The sequence below is a fragment of the Centrocercus urophasianus genome, unplaced genomic scaffold (assembly GCF_019232065.1).
Source record: "Centrocercus urophasianus isolate 14NV4802_14NV808 unplaced genomic scaffold, USGS_Curo_1.0 seq_36, whole genome shotgun sequence".
In the NCBI taxonomy this organism is placed as follows: domain Eukaryota; kingdom Metazoa; phylum Chordata; class Aves; order Galliformes; family Phasianidae; genus Centrocercus; species Centrocercus urophasianus.
Window position 1 is genome coordinate 5,822,184 of NW_024884933.1, and position 22,090 is coordinate 5,844,273.

General features: G+C 49.1%; 1 protein-coding gene across 2 annotated transcripts in view; it reads left to right on the forward strand.

Annotated features, from left to right (window-relative positions):
* The window catches only part of PRDM16 (PR/SET domain 16), a 229,849-nt gene that overhangs the window by 200,804 nt on the left and 6,955 nt on the right, over nucleotides 1-22,090 (forward strand). For both annotated transcript variants that reach the window (XM_042831637.1, XM_042831636.1), the window contains 8 exons: nucleotides 3,202-3,400; nucleotides 5,747-5,894; nucleotides 6,135-6,288; nucleotides 8,924-10,325; nucleotides 13,258-13,345; nucleotides 16,190-16,359; nucleotides 17,534-17,611; nucleotides 21,713-21,882. In XM_042831637.1, the coding sequence (XP_042687571.1) occupies nucleotides 3,202-3,400; nucleotides 5,747-5,894; nucleotides 6,135-6,288; nucleotides 8,924-10,325; nucleotides 13,258-13,345; nucleotides 16,190-16,359; nucleotides 17,534-17,611; nucleotides 21,713-21,882 (2,409 nt within the window). The remainder of the gene's footprint in view (nucleotides 1-3,201; nucleotides 3,401-5,746; nucleotides 5,895-6,134; nucleotides 6,289-8,923; nucleotides 10,326-13,257; nucleotides 13,346-16,189; nucleotides 16,360-17,533; nucleotides 17,612-21,712; nucleotides 21,883-22,090) is intronic.

The window sequence follows — 22,090 nt, forward strand, 5'->3', positions numbered from 1 at the left end:
CCACATAATTGCTTTCAAATTGTAAGAGGCCAGCGTTAAATATTTGACTTCTTAATACTTGTGACTTTCGGTAATGCTCTCTTCCTGCTGCCTGCACCCCCATTTCGCCTCAGAATTAACAAGAAAGAAAATGCAAAATTGTTCCACGGGAAGATAATTATCATAAAAATCTTTTATCCAAACCCCAGCCAAACACAGCAGACCCCTTATCACTGCAGGAATTTTGAGTAGGGCACTTGAACTCCTTTGAGATTCAAGTCTGGTAGATTAGCATGTAGATGCCACATAATTGTGTTCCCCTTGGTTTCTCTGAAAGCTATTAGGCACTGATTTATTTTTCTGTTGCATTCCTGCTTTGTCCTGAGTGTTACTGATGGAACTTTAGATAGACACATATAACCATAGATTTGACAAACAAGACATAGAGAGCAGGCAGCAATTTTTTGTTACTGGATTTCTCTTTTCCTTTCATCCCCTTCTCCTCCGCCAGGCACTGAGGCAGGAGCTGCTTTTGAAGGGCAGTATTTGTATTTGCAGCACTCTTGGAAGGAGAAAGAACCCGAATGAGGGCTTGTTTAGAAGGGCGATTATTTTTATTTGTGATGCTGAAGGGAAGGAAAAACGCTTTAATGAACCTGAAGTGTAGGAACAGAGTGTCACATCTAAAGGCACAGAGCAGAGCGGGTCGGGTGAGCTCCATTCCCAGCTCCTTTGTGCTGGGGTGGCTGTGCAGGGTGCTGTGCTGGCCCAAAGCCCGCAGCCTTGAGAGCTGATTCCTAATATTCTGCAATCTAGCAACCGGGGTGCAGTGTTGGGCACTGACATGGCCAGCCACCCTGCTGCCAGGCATGGCGTCAGTGCCAGAGGAACGCCTTCAGGCAGTGACAGTACCTACAGCATGTGACTCTCAGGGCTTAAATCATATACATATGTATAGGTCAGTCCTTTAAAAATACCTTTGTCCAAACCCAGATATTCTGGGAGAAATAAGAGCATTTCTTTCCCTATTATCAATCTCTTCTACCTGTAGCAAAAGCTGGTGCCCTTGCTGCTAGCAGAGGTGGTGCAGCCGGAGCCGTAGGAAACAGACAGTGCTTTTTGGGCTCACTGATGTGCCACAGCCGGGTCTCCAAAATGCAGATGCTGGACGTTCAGGGGAGCTTCTGTGGGTTGAGCTGTGGGGAGGGGGGCACCAGGTTTGCTGAGTGAGCTGCTGAGCTGAGCTGCCCCACGTCGGCTGCTCTGCCCATCCTGTTGGAAATATCCAAGTCATGTTTGTCAGGACGGGATCTCTGATAACAGCAGATTTTATTCGCGATTGCAATAGCGGCGTCCCGCAAGCAGGAGCGCGCCTATGGGCACGACATGACAGCCTTTGGACCCTGTTTGCTCCCCCTTGCCTCCCCCCTCCCCTGTTTCCCCAATGGCTGGGTACTCCAGGTTCACAATCTTATCAGAAGGTTGACATTTGCTATTCACTTGTTAATTTATTTGTTACCTGGTGTCAGTCAGCAGCCATCCTGTTGTTTCCAAGATGTCTCGGTGCTCTCCTTGTATTGATATGGTGATTTTCTTTAAAGTCATCATCGTTAAACAAAGAGCACTGGGGATGATGCCAGGCCTTCCCAATGTCTCTTCAGGCGCTTCCTCGGGCAGACCATCACTTGTTCTCTGGTTTGCTCTCGTGCAGGATATTCTTGCAGTGTGTGTGACAAAATATACATCTATACACGTCTATACAGAGTGTGTGTTCCTGGGAAGGTTCGTCTATACAATAAGTGATGTAAACTTATCAGAGATCTTCCCCAAGTTAAGTAGAAGGACTCCCAAAAAGAGCTATGATAGCGGAGATCATAAAATAAAAATGATATTATCCAATTCAAATGCAGAAACAACATTTGATTCCCACAATCCCATCCCCTGCCCCACTCCTTGCCCCACGGCCTGTCTGTGCCAGGCCTGCTTCCAGCCCCTAAGCTCATGCAGGTGGAGTCTGAAACGCTGCTATTTAACTTCATGTGCTCCATGCTATAGGTGAGGTGAAACAAAACATAACGTGATACTTGCATTCCTTTTTTCTTTCGTTTGTTTGGTTGGTTTTCCCTATGAAAAGCAGTTTGCATTATTTTAATGTTAGGTTATGCACAGCCTCTCACTGGTGCTAGGTGGGTCCTTATGTCCTTATTTCCAGGTTTCCTTCCCCAGGGACTTAAAATACATGAGATGCACTTTAATGCTGTTCTACAAGCTGCCTGTAAGCAGGATTTCTGTAAGGAGCAGAATGGGGCTGATGCACAGCTGTGGGACAATGCTGATACCCATGCAGAGCATGCCAGCAGCCAGAATGAGTTGAAAAGAGGGAAGGATAGGGGTGTTTTCTGCTCTTAGCAATCCTTGTTTTAGTTAAAAATGCATCCTCCTGCCCAGCATCCCATCACCCCTCCATCTCAGCGTGGGCATGGGGCAGCCCCACCGCCACGTTCCCTTCTGGCCCCACCTCTCACTGAGTGCATTTCCACTCGTTCCCACCCCAAGCAGCGTGGCTGACCACGGGCTTTCCTCTCTGAGAGTGAAGTTCTCAGAAAAAGAGCACAGCTCAGTGCGGGTGGAGCTGCAGAGCCCCGTGCTGTCCCCACTCTGTGCTGGAAAATGTACAGCTCTGCGCCGGTTGTTTGACTTGGCACCGTGGTCAGGATGCTGCCTTGTAAACTTAATAATAGCTGCCCTTTTTTTAATTTGTTTGACCTTGACTACAATAATTTATTACGTGCATTAGAGCTTGGTGTGTTTTTCTTTTTCTTTGGGGGGGAAAAAAATAGCGCACAGCACAACAGCCATGACTTGGGCTCCCTTTCCTTTCCCTCCGCAGCGCTCTGGTTCCCAACTCTGCTGCCCACGGAGGACAGCGGTCAGAGGGCACCAGCCCTGAGCTGGGCATGGCATGCTTCTTCCTTTCCTTTCCTGGTGGCCTCTTTGGAGGAAGATCTCATTTGTTCTTTCCACCACATGCTGCCCTGCCTGTGCCGGGCTTTCCTTGAGTGCTTAAAGCGAAACCCTTCTGCTGTCACTTGCAGATCTCCTGTTTGGTGGTTTGAATGACCTCACAGAGTACTGAATTTTCTTTGCAAGCACAACCTTGGGTGAAATAGAATTCTGGAATGTCCTGACCCACAATCAGAGTCACCTGTCTGTCCGTTCCAGAGGAGCACACGTTCCGCTGCGAGGACTGCGATGAGCTTTTCCAGTCCAAGCTGGACCTGCGGCGGCACAAGAAGTACGCGTGCAGCGCCGTGAGCTCGCTCTATGAGACACTGAATGATGACATCAAGCAGGAGGGCCTTGGCGATGGGCAGGTCTTCGAGTGCAAGGACTGCGAGAGGATGTTCCCCAACAAGTACAGGTATGGGGCTCGGGGTCTCGTGCTTTGGGCACTGCCCCTGGTGTGGGGAGCGAGGGCCTGGGTGGGCGCTGGGTGGCTCAGGGTACGGCAGGAGTGTGCCTTGCCTTCCTCCTGCCCACCCCAATAGGGTCAGCAGAGCATTTGGATGCTGTGAGTTTGTTGGATAGCTTTCAGTCTCCCCTGGCTTCCGTAGGCTGCAGTGTTTCCTTGCCCCATCAGCAGCTGTGCCTGGGCTCTGCGTGCTCTCTGAGCTCCCCATGACCTTCCCAGGGCTGGCGTGGGGATGACGTGGTGGCCTGGGCAGCAGCTCAGTGACACCTGCTCCCCTCTGACGTCCTTCTGAGGGCACAGCACTGTGACGTGCTGCCACTGTTTGCTGCATGGATTTTATCCGATGTAATTCTTGGCCCTTTGAGATCAGTGGGTATAAAGAGGCTTTGTCATACTAAGAACTCTGACGTGGTCACAAGCTCCTCCTTAATCTTGCAGAAGCAATCTACAGTTCTCTTCCCAACACATCCTTTTTTTTTTTTTTTAATTGTTCATAAAAGTAGTAGAGCTGTGGAACAGAAAAAGAGCAAAATAAGACATTCAGGTATTCTCCATCTTTTCTTAATTTGCAATGATTATCGAACTATTTTTCTAAGACAACTCTAAATAAGAATGGAGCTTCTTTAACGGCACAATTCTTTGTCTTGCTGAAATTGAGCTGAAGCATCTCTCAAGCATGATGTGATGGGAACAGAATGCAGCCTTAAAGCAGAGATCTTAGAGATTTGTGATTGATTTGCAGTGTGGTTCTCACATGGTTCAATGGCAGGTGCCAGGTACTGAAAAATGCTAGGGATTTTTCTGGCTTTGCTTCTTGTTATGAAGTGCTCCAGGACTGTGCATCCAGAGCATGTAACACCTAGGCTGGTTTTCAAGGTTTTCATTGGTTCAAAGGCAGATGGAGTGGCTGTGGTTGTGCTGAGGGGTGAAGAGCAGAACACTAAGGGCTTTCTCTATGTGAAGACAATATGAAGTTTCGGGTTGTTTTTTCCAACAAGGAAAAATAGAGTCAGCAACATCAGTGTGTGCTCTGCACGCTGACGTGTTTAGCAGAGCTGGGGAGCGCTCCCACATCTGTCCCTGCCCTGGCAATCTGCTGTGTTTGATGTGCTGAGCAGCCCCCAATAAACCTGGTCAGCACACCTTGATCGTCTCAGAATTTCTCGGATGTTAATCCAGATCAAATCAAGGCTGCCACTGGGGAACTGGAATTGAGCATTTAGCAGCTGACTAAATAAATAAACGTTTGGCTAATCCCAGTAGGTACTGCCTCTAAACAGATATTAGTTTGTCCATATTTGCTGTAACTAAACTCATGAATCACAGCGAACAGGAGCGTATTTTTACATACGTGCATGCAAAGTAGGCATTTCTTTGTGCATCTAAAGAATTTTGCGGTGTAAAGAGCAGCATTTATTTGGTGATTGCCAGTTGATAAGAGCCGGGCCCAGGGGTGTTTTGTATCAGAACCCAGTGGGGGTGGTCCTGGGGGTGGGCAGGTGCTGACTGCTCGCCCTGGTCCAGCAGTGATGGTGGAGCAGCCTTCTGCACGGCTGCCCTTTTGAGTGCTGTGGATGCCTTTGGACTTGAAGGCAGCTCAGTGCAATCGCTCTGTGCACCGTGTTGCGTTCCCTCCTGCCCTTGGTTATGGCAGGACCGCGAGCCAGCAGCGGTGCTGTGCAGAGGGGAGGGCAGGGAGCCGTGCATTGCTGGGTGCAGCCATCCCAGCCGTGGCTCATTTCCAGCAGCCGCCTCGCTTCGCCATCGTCCTCCTGCTCGGAGGGAGGCTGCCAGTTGGCAGGAGCTGAGATCGCCGGCTTCGGTAATAAAAGATGTCTGACGTTTAGAAGTGAAATGTGTTTGCACCTCATCGTGTTTCTTTCCGACGTTAAATTGCTCTCTTCTGGGAAGCTGCAGGCTTCGTGCCTGCGTGGATGGCAAGGCGATAGCCTCAGCAGCGGCCGTGCGTATCTTGTCTTTCCCTGTGGGGATGCTGCCGGAATTCTGCTCACAAAGTGCTCCTTTTTCCTGTCGGGACCCTGGGGGCTCAGCCCCGGTTTTATCTTCCCTTGTGAAAAGTCACCAAACCCGTCAGCTTTTTGAGGCAGAGAGGGTGTTTTCCATCCATGAAACGAATACCAGACCTGTGTGCATGGCTGCAGCTCTCAGTGCCCCATCGTGAGCCCGCAGCGGCTCCTCCTGTGTCGCGGTGGGTCGCTGCTCCATGTGGGGCACTGCGTGGGGCAGGCCTGGCTCTGCAGCCCCCCCACACACAGCCGTGTCTCTCCTCCCAAGCCTGGAGCAGCACATGGTGATCCACACCGAGGAGCGCGAGTACAAATGCGACCAGTGCCCCAAGGCCTTCAACTGGAAATCCAACCTGATCCGCCACCAGATGTCTCACGACAGCGGGAAGCGCTTCGAGTGTGAAAACTGCGTGAAGGTGGGGAGCTTCTGCTGGAGAGCCCTGGGGCTGGCACTATGGCTGGGCTTATGGCTGGGGCTGGGGCTGGCACTATGGCTGGGCTTACGGCTGGGGCTATGGCTGGGCTTGTGCTTGGGGCTGTGGCTGGGCTTGGGGACCATCCCATACCCTGCACCCAGGTTCAGCACAGCCCCCAGCAGCCTCTCTTTCTGCTCCTCCCCGCTCGGTTCCGCACGCTGAAGGTGTTTTCTCTTGCAGGTGTTCACCGACCCCAGCAACCTGCAGCGGCACATCCGCTCCCAGCACGTTGGAGCACGAGCCCACGCCTGCCCAGACTGCGGCAAAACCTTTGCCACCTCGTCCGGCCTCAAGCAGCACAAGCACATTCACAGCACTGTCAAACCTTTCATATGTAAGTTGTCACGGCCATCGCGGAGCCGCGGCTCCTGCTGTAATTGCACGTATCCTGCGGGGCCCCCCGGTCCTCCCTGTCCCTCTGTCAGCAGCTGCTGTAATTTTATAGGTCAGAGAACGAGATGAACTTCTTTCTTTCTTTCTTTTTTTTCTTTTTCTGCGTGCTCCCTGTTTTTTCAGTAAACATTCACGGCAGTTTTTGACTTTCTTGACAAGTTAAAAGCTGAGTCTCTCAGCAGTCCCAGCGATGCTATTTTCTCATCTCCTTTCTTGCTCTCCTTTTTTTTTTCCCCCCATAATAACTTTGAGTGTTTACTTATGTCACCAACGTGAACACCTGGCACAGCCTGCCCAGAGTGTTTCCTTGGACCCACGGTGCAGATTTTGGGGTAGCATCAGAGATGAGTTTTTAAGAGTTTTATTTTTCCTTCTTTATTTACTTTGTGTTTCATCTAGATCGTGCTTGGAAACCAAATAAATAGCAGATTAACTGTCCTTAGTGCTCACTGTAGAGGAATATTTCTAAAGAAGGGTTTTCCCTCGGGGGCCATTTGTCTCCTTTCTTGTCATTTTGGGGCTGTATATTGTTTTAATTGACACAGCACCTATGGGATTTTGATAACCGTGTGGGTTGTGACACAACAAAGCCAATGGAAACTTTAGGGACTGCTTCCTGACGCTCTTCAAAAAGTGCCATTAAAGCACAGAGCTGGGTCTGGGTTTGATTCCAGGCTTTGATGTTAAGGTAGGGAAGCCACTGAACCCACTTCTGCCTTTTTCCCTGTTGGTATAATGGGAACAGTATGCAGGGGTGTCCTGGGAGGCTCGTTTCATTAGCGTGCTCTGCGATAATCAGATGGGTGTCAGCAGAGGAAGAAAAAACGCTCTTATTGCTCATTTTGATGCCATCTTTCATTTGATGACGGGCACATGAAAGAGATAATTTGAATCTCGTCGTATTGCCGCAGCGAGATGAATGATTTCTCCTCATAATCTCCTCACTCTCACCTCATAAGAATTAGGGAGTTGTCAGTCCAAATCAGCGTGTAAAGCAACTGAGGCCAACTCTGCCTACTTCAGATGTACCAGGTGGAGCCACATGTGTTAATATGGAATCCATTAGCAACTTGAGGGGAGCTGTGAGGAAAAAAACCCTGGACAGGCTTTTTATTATTGTTCAGAGGAACCTGGGTGGATTTTGTTGGGCTCCCTCCCCTACTATTGTACCTGGGGTTTGGATAAAGTTGTGTATATATATGTGTGTGTGTGTGTATATATATACATGCATATATATATTTACACACACACACATAGGAGGCTGTAGCAAGTCTTCCTGGTGAGGCAAATGGAAGAGCCCAGTTCTCTTGGAAAACGTCGCTTTTGTTATCTTCTGTTTTCTCACAATTTTTTGCTGCGTGGATACAGCATGACATCTTTTTTTCTGTGCTATTGTGAATGCATACACTAAAAAAAATAGCACAAACACAGCAGTGAGCCAGTGCAAACTGACAGAAAGTGTGCTTGGTTGTGATGCCATCTGCTGAAGCAGATTAACGATTTATTATCGACTGGAGTGTGTGTGTGTGTTGCAAGCCACGATACAGCATCCCCTGGCACATGGCAAGGGGATGATTAAAATTAGGGGTAATTCTGTTCTGGCAAGGAAGATATGCATGCATCTTTTAAATAAATCCACCCAAATGTGACATTTCTTCAGAAATTGTAATTTGAGAGGGAGCTCACACAGGCTGTCCTTGTGCCTGGAAGGGTTTGCACCCACCGCTTAGTTTGGACATGCACAGTCCCTGTGGGTACTGGGCACAGTGATGATCCACTGAATTTTGGGATGTTTGTTTCAGTGGAAACAGCCACTTTGTCCAACTTCAGTAATCTTTGCTTTGAACTTCAGCAGAAGAGGCTTCCTCTGATATTTTCAGAGCCGTCATTCACCTGACTTGAGATACTCCAATACTAATGAAAATCCTAGGAAATAGAAAAGAAACAGAGGGAAAGTCAGGCTTCCATGTTCCTCTAAGTAAAAGTGAGAGGAAGGAAGGCAGGAGAGCTCGGTCATGGATCTGAGGGCTGAGCGTGGGCAGGATTTGGGTGCAGGTCCTTGCCTGCCTGCCTGCACAATGCGCCTTCCCTCTCTTTGTCTCAGCTTCCATGTTTACAAATTGGTGATAACAGAAGTTCTCCCGTGAAAGAAGTGTGTTAATTCACGCAGAAGTGGGGTTTATTCCTGTGTTGAAAGAGGCATTAGTACAAAGTTACGGTGTTTGGATACGTAGAAAAATTTGGGTGGGATTTCTTTTTTCCCCCTTGACGCTCTTCCTTCCACACCAGCAAAGTCCGTAGGTGAAAGCGGTCGTAAAAAAATCACGTTTTGAAAGCTCTGTATTTACAGATCATTAAAGAGGGCGGTGAGGTGGTGTTAGCTTAGCACTGCCAGCCCTGCTAATTCAACAAATACCGCCTCGGCCCCTCCGAACGGAGCTCTGGCTGGCAAGCGTTTATGGAACATCCCTACGGAGCGGGCACTTAATGGTACTGAAGAAAGCTCTCAACTCGCTCCGTCCCATTTCCTGTTAATTTCATATTGCTTTTGTTGTTGGTTTCTGTTGATGCTTTAGGTGAGGTCTGTCACAAATCCTACACGCAGTTCTCCAACCTCTGCCGTCACAAGCGGATGCACGCGGACTGTCGCACCCAAATCAAGTGCAAGGACTGCGGGCAGATGTTCAGCACTACCTCCTCTCTCAACAAGCACCGGCGCTTCTGCGAGGGCAAGAACCATTACAACCCCGGGGGCATTTTTGCCCCGGGCCTCCCCTTAACGCCCACCTCCATGATGGACAAATCCAAGCCCTCTCCCAACCTCAACCACGCCAGCTTGGGATTTAACGATTATTTTCCATCCCGTCCCCACCCGGGGGGTCTTCCATTCTCACCCGCCCCCCCAGCGTTCCCTGCCCTCACCCCGGGATTCCCGGGGATTTTCCCACCGTCTCTCTACCCCCGGCCCCCCTTGTTACCACCCACACAACTCCTCAAAAGTCCCCTCAATCACACCCAAGACGCAAAGCTTCCCAGCCCCCTCGGGAACCCTGCGCTTCCCCTGATCTCTGCGGTGAGCAACAGCAACCAGGCCGCCTCGGCAGAAGAGAAATGTGAAAGCAGCCTGGAGAACTCCTACCTGGAGAAGCTAAAAGCCAGGAACAGCGACATGTCCGACGGCAGCGACTTCGAGGACGTCAACACAACCACGGGCACGGACCTGGATACCACCACTGGCACCGGCTCTGACCTGGACAGTGACGCAGAGAGCGACAGGGACAAAACAAAAGATAAGAGCAAACAGATGGAGAGCAAGCCGGACTTTGTCAGCAGCTCCGTGTCGGCGAGCTCCACCAACAACACAAGCGAGATCCCTCTCTTCTATTCTCAGCATTCCTTCTTTCCTCCCCCAGAAGAGCACCTGCTGCCCACCACGGGAGCAGCTAATGACTCTATTAAGGCTATCGCCTCCATCGCAGAGAAGTATTTTGGGCCTGGCTTTATGGGGATGCAGGAGAAAAAGATGGGTTCGCTCCCGTATCATTCCATGTTTCCGTTTCAGTTCCTCCCCAACTTCCCCCATTCACTCTACCCTTTCACGGAGCGAACCCTCAATCACAACTTGCTGGTCAAGGCAGAACCAAAGTCACCCAGGGACCTCCACAAAGTAGGCAGCACCAGCTCGGAGTCGCCCTTCGATCTCACCACAAAGCCAAAAGAGATAAAGCCAATCCTGCCACCACCGAAGGTCCTGCCAGCCCCGTCCTCAGGGGAGGAGCAGCCATTGGATCTGAGCATCGGCAACCGCATCCGAGCCAGTCAGAATGGAGGGAGAGAGCCACGGAAGAACCACGTTTATGGGGAAAGGAAACTAATGGCAAGTGAAGTCTTACCCAAGATTTCCCAGTCTCAGCTGCCTCAGCAACCATCCCTGCATTATGCAAAGCCATCACCCTTTTTCATGGATCCCATCTACAGGTATTAACATACCCTGCCTTAATTGTTTCCTCTAATGAGCTGGTTTTTGAGCTGGTTTTCTAGCTGGCATCATCACTCGAGGCAGATCTGGATGTGGGCTGTTCAGGAAGGGCAGCACATGTCCGACAGGCTCGATGTGTCCATACTGCCTGGCAGTGCTTGTCTGCCCCTCGTCACAGCACGCTGAGTTTTGTGAATCGAAAGGGCCGAGTAATTGAAAGGAGTGCTCGTAATCAATATGTATAAAGAACGCATCCTTATTTTGGTAGAGAAGAAACTTGACCTATTAAAGGACTCTCCCACGAGCCAACGCTAAGATGGCACTTCTGCTGGGGAAATTCCAGAGGTTTGATTTGATAAGAATGCAGAGTTCAGATGCCTCAGAGCCTGGGCTCTCATGGCTTGGGAATGAGTCAGGAGCCCTGGGAGTCTGCAAATGCAGCTCTCCCACTCACTTCTTTGATGGCCCTTTGTGAACCACTTCACCTTTTTTTTTTTTTTTTTTCTCCCCACCTCCCTTTTTCTTTACAATTCCTTCTTCAGTTCATAGGAACTGCTGTTGCAGACTCAGCCTTGTGAAATGTTTTTAAGGCTGGAGCAGCAAGTGCTGTGTAAATCCATGGTAGAGTGTTTTATCTCGACTCTCCCAGAGGCTTGTATTGCTCTTAAAAGATGCACAGGGTTTTCTAGTTTTACTTTGCACAGAAGGGTTTTGGGGGGAGGAGTGATGCATTGTGCTGCTCCTCTGCTAAGTTGTGCATGGAAAGGAGAGTAGGTGAAGTTATGCAAGTGCCGGTTAGACTTCCAGAGGAATGAATTCAGAAGGTGTAAAGGAGGGGTTTGTGTCTGTTTCTGAAGGGGAATGGCTGTGAGCTTTTGAAGATGAGCATAGCAGTGAGCCTGCATGCAGCATTGCCCAGGGATGCAGTTGTCACCTGGCAAATACCATTTGTTGGTTCTTAGAGAGGAGGCAGCCCAAACCAGCTTCGTTTAGACATTAAGCTGTCTGTTAATTACTTCTCCCTTAGGACACATGAACTGTTTCGTAGCCGCGGGTTTGACCCGGTGGCTCCATGTCTGATTGGGCACTCAGCTCTTGCTCAGACCAGCAGGTATTTCTGGAGTTAGTGTGTTGCAGGGCTGCATAGAGCCCAGTGGTGCCCAGGCTGCTGGCAGGGGATGGGTTGTGCTGCGGTCGTGGTTTCGTAGTGCTGGAAAGGCTCAGCATCACCGCAGGGCTGTGGTGTCAGCACTGGGATGGGTTGTCAGAGCCTTCAAAGGAGCGGCTCATGGCGAGGTGGAGCAGCACCTATGTCACTGCCTTGCTGCTGCTGGATGGCTGATAACTGTGGGAAAAAATGATGTCAATGCATAGCGGGGCCAAGGAGCTGTCAGCTGAGATGAGGATTAGTGAGCCCTCGGTGCCTGCTGCTGGGAGAGCGGCTCTCGCTGTGCCAGCTCTCGGGGCTGATGCTGTCACAGCCTGCATGCTGCCCATCCGTGATGGGAAGGGCTGCATCACGAGCTGGGGTGTGTAAAGTGGGCATCTCCTGGGGAAGGAAGGCAAAAGGGCTGACGTGCGTAGTCTGTTATTCATTGATGCAGGAAAAAACGTAGAGACGTGGGGTAGGGAGGCAAAAGCTGGGAGTTTGAGTAGGGTTGTGCCACCTCTGGGCAGGCTCAGTTGGAATGTTAAAACAACACTGGCTGCAAAAGCAGCTGCCAGTTAAAATAGCAGCCCAGGGAAAAAGCATGAAGGCCCAAAAGGCAGATGGAAGGGAAGGACGGGGCATCGCGCGGTGCATTCCAGGGGACGCGTACGGTTTTAGTAATACGTTAAAATAGAAAGTCCGTGGCAGAGCTGCTTGTGAATCAGACTCCTGATGTAATGAGCCAAACAGCCGAGCGTCCAAGTCCCAGCTCGAAAAAATATGGAAATATTTTGTTTCTAAACTTCTCTTTATCAGACTCTCTCACATCATTTGGCTCCTTCCATTTTTCTCCCCAAGGCCACTTAAATCCTTGACATTTTCTCCTGGTGATATAATTTAATGCAGCCAGACAGCCTGAAATCAGGGCAGTTTTTAGCTCGGCCTCGTTAAGGTAACATTCTCAGGCACTGGGCTGAGAAGATTGGCTTAGCCCCATGGCATGGCGTGGCCGATGGGTCGTGAGCACCCTTTGCTGATGTTGGGCAGAAAGTTGCCTGGGTTGTTGCAGCTGTGAGCACGCCGACTCAACGTTCCTTCCAAAGCACAGTAATTGTGGGTGCATTGCAAACCCAGCTCTGCTCTTTTCTTCTCCCGAATTAAAAATAAATGCAGATTAAAGACAGCTCACTAATTAGCGCTCTGCGTGACTCTTCTTTTAAGCTATTTGGTAATTTGAGCCACGCGCCAATCAGCTGAAATGTGGCAAAATGATTTGCTCTCATTTATGCTGGATTGACGAAGTTAGATGTGGAATGGGGATGGACTCTATTCCAGAGATTCAAAGATGCAACTGCAGTTGTTGGGGTTACTTTCACGCAACGTTGCCCTGCAGGATATTGCAGATTCTCTTTCTGGGTGCTTCCACACCGTGGTTTTCCTGCAAGGAGGATGTTTTGCGAAAGCACAACCAGTTTTCTCAAAGATAGGGCTATTTCTGTAAAGCAAGGTGCTCAGGGATGGAATATGTGAAGGGGCCACAGTGCCATCAGAAGAGCTTGGGTTGCCACCTCGCTTAGAAACCCCAACTGCTGCCCAAAGGAGGGGCTCTGTTTTCCACCGCCCACTGTGGGTAATGTGTGGGTCATCATCAGTAGCATCCAGCAGGAAGGGGAGAAAGATGTGTTAACAGGAGAACAGCCTCGTGGGTGTCGTTGAAATGTTCAGCTGCTGCTTTGCTGCTGTGCCCTGGAAGGTACGTAACCCTCTGTGTTGTTGTCCAGCAGGGTGGAGAAGCGGAAGGTGACAGACCCTGTGGGTGCCCTAAAGGAGAAGTACCTGCGACCCTCCCCTCTGCTATTCCACCCCCAGGTAAAGCTCTACAGTAATAACTCAGTGCTGATTGAATGCCGAAGCTCTGTGATGGAGAAGTGCAACGAGGTCGCTGGCATCAGATTCTTTTCACCCAAGGGTCCAGAACGCCAGAATTTTCCTGCAGTTACTTTGAATGCTTACCCTGTGATAGCTGAACACTGCCCAGAATGGTGTTACTCCTTGTGCTCGTGATTCCCTGTTTCACAATGTCCAATGTGCTGTCAGTGCCCCCAGCCATCCCTGTCCCCCTGCTGGGAGCCCATTCCTGTTCTCTTAGTTGCATTCACATGCATTGTTCTTGTCTGATAGCGTTTCCCACCTTAGATTAATAACTTGCAGGTTTGTGAAAGCTGGATCCTGGTTGCTTTCACAGCTAAACTTAGTTCCTTCATTGTTTTGCATCAGCCTCTGAGTTTGGTTAATAACTTCCCCTGATTTTTCCTCCATACAGGCTGGATAATGGTGACAGGCTGGCCAGGAACATCCTGTGTTTGTGTGAGTTAGAATGGTGGGGATATCTGCCTGTAAAGAATCTGATAGCAGGGAGGAGCTAGTGCAGCAAGGAACCCAACGAGACGATGAGAAACGTGGGGGCCCTGGGCAGCAGCCGACATTGGGTGGAAGGCTGTTAACATTGTTCCTGAAATCCTGACCACGTCCTCTTCCCATGGCAATGAAAAGATGTGGAAGGTCTGGTTATCTCTGATGCCTTATCACGCAGAATAGCCTAAAATTTACAATCGCTCGAGCCCGAAACTTCCTGATAACTGATTTTTAACGAAGGAGGCTGCTGTGTAATGATCACTTGGCCTCAAGAGTGGCTGTTCCCATGCTACAAACCAATCAGATATTCCAAGGACCAAAGGTAGATGAAGGCAGCTCACTGGTTCAAGAATATGTGAGATTTTTACTTGCCAGATCTCCATCCAGTGTTATCGTGGATGTTTTCCTTAGCAGTGTGATTTCAGAAGCTCTTGCTTCTGTTGTCTTCGTTAGAACCAACGTCTGAATAGCAGGGGGCTGGAGGACCCTCCCTGTGCTTCTCCCATTCTAAGCCCACGTCTGCTCTCTGTTTCTGTTGTGCATCTCACAGAGGGCCTCACTGCGATGCCAGCCAGCCCAAAGCCATGCTAAAGCATCAGAAGGTGCTTGCTTGCTTACGCTGAATTCCAGGCAACTTTCGCCCCTTTCCCAGTTGACGACAGTGGTGGCTGTGCTGTGAGGCATTCACACATTGTCTATTTTAAATGAAACTCTGGACAGCGTAAATAAACGATGTAACTTTCTGATAACTTAATGGAGAGCCTTTTCTCACCTGTTAAGTTTCTTTTTCTTCTCCCCATCTTTTTTATTATAACCAGGCAGTTGTTCCTCAAATAGCAAAGAGCCTTTAGCACTGGAGAGGCTATGGCCAGCGTTTAGAATTTTAAAATAAGCCTAGGGCTATCAAGCCAGCAAACATCTCTGACTAAGTGCCTAAAGAACAGGGCACAACAAAAGATATCTCCAGGTACTCCAGCAAAGGGCTGAGTGACACAGCTCTGAAAGATCCGGATAGCATTTTAACGTGATGGTTTTGTTACATGACTGGCAGCTGGGGCAGAGCTTTTGCTGTAAATGATCAAGTAACCTTTTCAAGTGGCTGGCGCTAAGTATTACTTACTATTTATCATGGGCTGGGAGCCTCCAACCAAGGGGCTGCGGATCTATTATCGAGAAATGGGTTTTACTACTCCTCTTTTTTACAGCTTATGAATGGTTGTCAGCCTTCCACAATGTATTCTTTGGTGATTAAGACAACTTTTTTTTTTTTTAATAGTCATACATTTTAAACAATATCTTGGCTCTCCCCCCTCTGCCCCCCCCCAAACCCAGTTTAATAAAGTGTAAACGTGCAAAAGGTCAGCCCTTCCTGTACAATAGAGCATCTACTTTTGATATATGGCTTCCTACTGCCTTCCGCTGCTCGCCGTCTCCCTGCTTGCTGTCTGCCTCCATTCAGGCTCCCACTGCCCCCATTGCTCCCTTCCCACTGATGTCATCCGCAGTAAAGAGGCAGCTTTATTGCTGCCTTGTTTGTTTTATCCCCATTTTCAGCTTGGTATCTCAAAGTGCTCTCAAGAGTGCATAAAACTGAACGCTGGAGACGTCAGTGCAGTCCTCCAAGCTGCTGTTCTCTCTTGGATTTGGGTTTCCTGTTTTGCTTTAATGAAAGTAAAAGTGGGTTTTGGTTGAGCGTGGTTTTTTGGGGTTTTTTTTTGGGGGGGAGGGGGTTTTGGCAGGACTTTTGAGCACAACCTTTGCTTTCCAGCTCTCTTCTCACCTTTTGTTGCTTTCCCTTTTTCCCATCTCTCCACGTTTCTCTCTGTTTCTGGCGTTCACCCCCAGTGTTTCTGTGGCTGCTGCTGGGTCCCAGAACCCAAAGCTGTAGGGGAATGGCAGCCTTTCCTTTGGGGCCACCCTGCCAGCCCCGCATGCCTGCTGCTCCCACCCAAACAGGACTTGGAATCATAGAATCATAGAATAGAACCATAGTCTGCACTTCCAGGTGCAGACTGCAGTCCTCCCATAGCCGTAACTCACCAAACCACTGCTCGTTTTTGTTTTAGCTTGGCTGGACTCTCCTTTCCCTTCAGGAAGCTCAGCCACCTCCCACTCCTCCTTCCATCACCTTAACGGGCTCCTCAACCTTTCTGACATGTAATTAAAACGTCTTGGCCAGGCAAACTCTGCATGGCCCCGCTCCTTCCTCAGCCTGATCTTCGCTGCAGGGCCCCCCTGCCTCCTGCCCAGTTCCCTTCATTCCCCCATCTCTCTGACACGAGGCCCTTCTGCTTGCAGATGTCAGCCATAGAAACGATGACGGAGAAACTGGAGAGCTTTGCAGCCATGAAGGCGGACTCGGGCAGTTCCCTGCAGCCCCTTCCCCACCACCCCTTCAACTTCCGATCGCCGCCTCCCACACTGTCAGACCCCATCCTGAGGAAGGGCAAGGAGCGTTACACCTGCAGGTGAGGGAGCACAGCAACCCCACGTGGGCATCCCCACCACCCACACGGGGCTGGGAGGGAAAGCAGGGGGCAGCAGAATGAGAACGGAGCACGATGACGACCGTGCTCCGAAATAGCTTGTTTTTGTCTGGTGGAAAATGGGCATCTTCTGTTTGCTTTGTAATCTTGAATAACCTCGGGAGCAGATCTGGAGATTCTCAAGCAAACAGGGCCCTTCCACGCCAAGTCTCTGGTGTGTGGTAGCCAATGCCACAGTTTGCAATGGGAAAGCAGCACAGTCTCAGCTATGCGAAGTGAAGGAGCTTTAGAAGCAGCAAGCACTGAGCTGCTCTTTGCACAGACAGTTCTATCCACAGCAATGCTCATGTACCAATTGCAGCTAAAAATGTGTGTGTCAGAGCATAGCCCTGAGGGAATCCATGCAAGCTCACGCAGCTTTACCTACAAGTGTGTTGTTGTGATGGCTCTCCCTGCACCTTTCTCGTGGGCACTGGGTGGGCACAGACTTTGTCTGATGCATCTGCAGCGTTCTGCTCTGCCTCAAAAGCTCTGCGCTCAGGTTTCAGCTGGGTGGTTAGAAACAGCAGGTTTCCCACTGCAAGAAGGACTCAGTTACGATTTATACACACAGTAGCCCATTACCACGTGGATTTTCATTATGGATTAACATTCACATTAACCATCCATCTTACGGACATCCAAATGTCTCTGAAATTAAGAAACTCAACTCATATTTCCTTCTGCAACGTCAAGCGTTGGGCTGCCCAGACACAGAGCACAGCTTTTCCTCCTGAGTATTTTATTTCCCAATTAACATCTTTATTTATATTTCCCTTCCTTTTGAGTTTGCTATGAGTCAGATTTACTATGGAACGTGGTTCCTTCTCCTATTTTATTTTCTACTGCTGCATTTCCTTATTCTAAGCAGGCTGTCAGACTCACAGCAGTATATCCCAGTAACAGCAAAGCAAGGCTGCAGCATTCATCTGGAAGCGAATGCAATGAATTCTGAGGATAATCAAGTAGATTCTGTATAAGTGACCAACAGAGAACAGAGGAGAGGTCTGTTAACATCTCAGGTGGTTGGCAGCACGAATGGGCAGCGATGGATCTCCCACCAGAGGAGGCAGTGGGTGGTGCTGCTGATGCACTGACTTTGCTCTTGCCATCCTAGGTACTGTGGCAAGATCTTCCCGCGCTCAGCCAACCTGACGAGGCATCTGCGGACACACACGGGAGAGCAGCCCTACAGGTGATGTTACCCCCAAGAATCCCCTTCCCCAGTGCCTCCCTCATTCACTGCTCTCTGTTGGTGGGGTTTTTTTCCCCTCGCTGTAAAGCTGTGCCAGTGTAACCCTGCGGTCCTATAGCATTTCATACCGTGATTCATCGGACTGTATGTTGTGTGTACCAGCCAAAAATAATCCAGCTTGGCAGCCTGGAGATAGGCACTTAGCTTATATTTAGATGTATGCTGGCAAAGGAGTGATCTGATTTCCAGTGTTGTTTCACACTCACGTTAACCATTCGTCTCAAGGACAGCTGAAGGTGCTGAATGTCTCTGCAAACCAGGCTGGTTTGAAGGGCTTGCCAGGAAAGGAACTGCTGGAGCTAGCTGGATTCCTTTCTTCTTTCCCTAATGCATGTCGGAGATGCCTGGAGTTGTGGATCAAAACAAAAAGGCACTGAGCTCCCCCAAAGGGGGTCCTGTTCACCTCAGCCTTTCAGACTTCACGAGGAAATGGAGGTACAGAGGTGTGTGCAGAGAGCTGGAGCAGCATCTGTCTCCAAGTTGTTTTGCTCCATGTTTTCTCTGACTGTTTTGCAGTCAGTTTCAAAACAAAGAAGAGACTTTGGCAGAAAAATGCTTTGATTCCTTTCTTTTTAGGATATATATCTGTATTCATTTGGCATAACTGAACGAGTGATGAATTGAGAGCTCACTTAAAACCAAGCGTTTTCCATAAGACGAGTCGGTGTGTTGCACTCTGTCAAACAGCACCAGCAACTGCAGCAATTTTGCTTTGGGTAGTAATGTTGTGGTGTTTCCACACACAGTCCTAAGTTCACAGCAAAGCTGATGTTGTGGTTATGACAGAAAGAGAAACGCAACCAAATCTGTGAGCAGCAGAGCCCATCTGCTGCAATGCGTGGCATTCTCATGCCTGGTTTTACTGAAGAAGCCACTTTCTTCCATGCTGTGACCCACGGTGCATTCAGAGCCACTTTGTTTTCTATACAGATGCAAGGAGGATTTTGAGTGTAGACACGAGGTAAATTCAAATCCAAAAACCCCCTCTCCAAAGCAGACATATATTTTGGAAGTGTTCCCTTTGAGTTCTCAGTTTGCTGTTTGATATGCTTTGAATGAATGCTGCGCATTCAGCACACAGTCCTGTCTGAGTCAAACCCTCACTCCCAGTTACTCAGAGATTCAGTGCTGTTTTCTTCCAAAAAAGGAGACCTTGGACTCAACAAAGGTTAGCAAAACACGCGCCGTATTTCATCTGCTCTTGTCCCAGAAAATGGCCCTTGTGTGGGGTTTTTGTGTGGGATTTTTCCTGCAGTAGAGCGCTGACTTCTGGACAATGTTGCATTATAACAGAGCTCCTGAGAGTCAGTGCAACATTTATAGAAGGGCTTAATTATCATCGATTTTCCTCTGCTCTCAGAGAACAGAGATTTCCACCTTTAGCTTGCTTTTGAAGTGCCAACATCCTGCAGGTAGAAGCAGGTTGGGGATTTTCTGTGTTTTATCTTGCAACTTTCCTTCTGGTGTTTAAATGTCTGGTTCCCAACCCTTCCGTGTTCTTCAGCAAGTCCCTTTTGCTCCCTTGCTGTCTATGATGAGGATATGAGGTAGGAATGCACAGTACATGGGCACCGTGGATGTTAATTCCTTCTGCAAAGGAGCAGTGCTGTGTGGAGCGAGGAGTACCTGGTAATGCTCTGTGCTTCCTGAAAATCTACCTTGAAACAGCATCAGGACAGCATGCAGAACTGGGGAGGCAGAACACACAGGCTGCATGCAGCCCAGCCTGGCTGCTGGTTTCGGCACGGCTCTCCTCTCGCATCCCTCCAGGATGCCCTCTAATTGATTCTTGAATTACCCCCGGTCCTCAGGCACTGCCTGCCAGGCTGCCGTTCCTCCCATAAAGATGTGCTTCCCGACGTCTGTTTTGAGTTTGTTTTGCTTTAATTTCCTTTCAGACCCCCGTGTCCTGTTATCTGCATTAAGCTGAAGCTAACAACTAACGCCGCTGTCTGCTGTGGCACTGCAGCTCGCGCTCAGCTCCTCACAAAGCGCTCTCATTTTCTTTTACAAAGCAACGACGGCTCCTTTTTGAGCTCCCCTCTTCCCTGTGTTTAAGTTGGTCCTTCCGTCCAGGTCGTTTATTTAGATTAAAACCAGCAGAGATCCAAGCACCGACCCCTCTGGGACCGCAAATAACGCCGCCCGCCTCCCTCATCCCAGCGCTCAGACGTTGGACGTTGCTCCTTTGCCTCTGGTTTCTATTTTTTTAACAAGCTCTTTATCCCCTCTCCCTGCATCCGAGCCTGGGTCTGCATAGCTCATAGTTAAAGCGAGGACCTGTCAGAGGGAGCTTTTCAAAGACTTCCTGAACATCCAAATAAATGGGTGGATGGGGGCCGGGGCGTTCGAGCCGTGCTCCTGGCAGTGCTGCTTTGAAGTGCCTGGAAATAGAGGGAGCTGATGGCACAGCACTGCTGGAACTCAGCTCCTGCTCTCCTACGGGATGTCGGGTGTTGGGATGCTGCAGTCTGGAGGGTTGCAGAAGCCTGGCAGCCCACGGGTCTGATCCTTGTGTTGCTAGCAGGGAGGGAGAGAAAGCTTTGGAAGCCTGAGAAAGCTGTGGTTTAACACGAGATTTTGCTTTTTTCCTCAGTTAATCATGAGGAAAGGTTCATGATTTGAAATATTTTAATATTTTTGCAGTGATTTAACAGTAGGAAATTTGGAGGTGGGCGTGGAATCCACAAAGAAAAGAGAGAGAGTGTTTCATAAATGTATCTCTGCTATTCCCAAAAATAATATCAATTTGGTTTCGGAGAGCAAATAAAAATTGCAGCTGTAGCACATCTGGAAATGGTGCACGTGTTTCACAGTATGGGTTTTTTACACTTGCACCTTCTTCTTGCATTTGGATCTGTTATGCTTGTAGGAAACCACACCACATCCTTACTGTCAAGGCAAATCCAGTTTTGGTGCTTGAGTAAGGGAAGGGAAAAGCATAGGAGGAGGGCACTTGTGAGCCCAGAGCTTTGTGCCACAAGGAGCTGGGATGCGTTTTGCCCTTACACGGATCCTGTTGGGATGAGAGGGTTTTAGGAACGGTTGTGTTTTGTCCTGTGAGTGCACAGGGTTTGCAGAGCTCTGCAGAGAAGGGTTCTGCTTCCTGTGGGCTTTGGAAGCGTAGCCATGAGGAAAGTGCCTTTGTTGGGTAGAGGTGATGGACTGAAAGGGGGGGGGATCTGATCGGGCTGGTTTGGAGGAGTTTGGCTTTCTACCTTCGGTCCTGGAGCTCCTCTCTGTGGCTCAAAGCTGCCCTCTGCAGTCGTGCTCTGCCCACAGAGCTCAGAGCATCACCGTCCAGAGGGAAAGGTAACCACGGCCCGGCGTCCAGTGCATCTGCCCCTGCAGAGGGGTGATTCAAAGAGGAACATTTCTTCGCTCAGCAGTTCCCCCAAACACCCTGGCTTGGCTCCGTGCGTTGCGCATAGTTCAATGCAAACCAGATATTCGCTCCACGGGAATGGGTCTGACACAGTTTGGAAGCTGTGGTGTATTTCTTGGGAGCCGTTGTGCTATGATAGCAGCCATAATGGTCTTTAAGGCTCTGCTGCCTGTATCTTGAGGAATTTCATGAATAAATTCAGGGTTTTCCATATGTCCACATCAGTGCGCCGTGAAGGGCTGTGCTAGATAGTAACAAGATTATAGTTTTAATCTCCCTTTCTTCTTCTTTCTCCTCTCCCCATGCCGGATTTCACCTGCCTCCCCTGCAAAATGTGAAATGAATTAATTCACCTTTTGTGTTTCTACATTCATGTGTGGGGGGAAAAAAAAAGTAATTATTTTGTTTAAAATTCTTATTTGTTTGGACGGCTCGCTTCTTAATTAATCCTAATCCTTTCTTTGTGCTCCTTGAGTAACAATAATATCAGATTTGTCTGGAATGATTAATGCCTCTTGCATTCCAGCTCCTCAGCCGAGTAAAGATTTATAGACCAACATTTTTCTGGTTTTCTGGTAGTCAGATTTTTGCGTTGCCTTTCTTTTTTTTTTTCCCCCCTCACGTTGCACTCTTTGGCATTTGCTTCTATTTTTCAGGTGTAAATACTGTGACAGGTCATTCAGCATTTCCTCCAACCTCCAGCGGCACGTTCGAAACATCCATAACAAGGAGAAGCCATTCAAATGCCACCTGTGCAACCGGTGCTTTGGGCAGCAGACCAACCTGGACCGACATCTTAAGAAGCACGAGCACGAGAACGTTCCAGGTAGCAACCAGCATTGCTCTGGGAAAGCTGCAGGCAAGCAGCTGAACGATGGATGGGGCTTCTGGAATTGCCTGTGCCACCCATAAGTGCTGAGTGCTGCCTGTTTTTCTCTGTAGTTCAAGTCTGGAAAACACAAGCTTCTGTAAAATAATCTTACTGTGCAGTGAGAGGATTGTTGCATGATGCTCCTCCTTTATTTTCCCTCTTA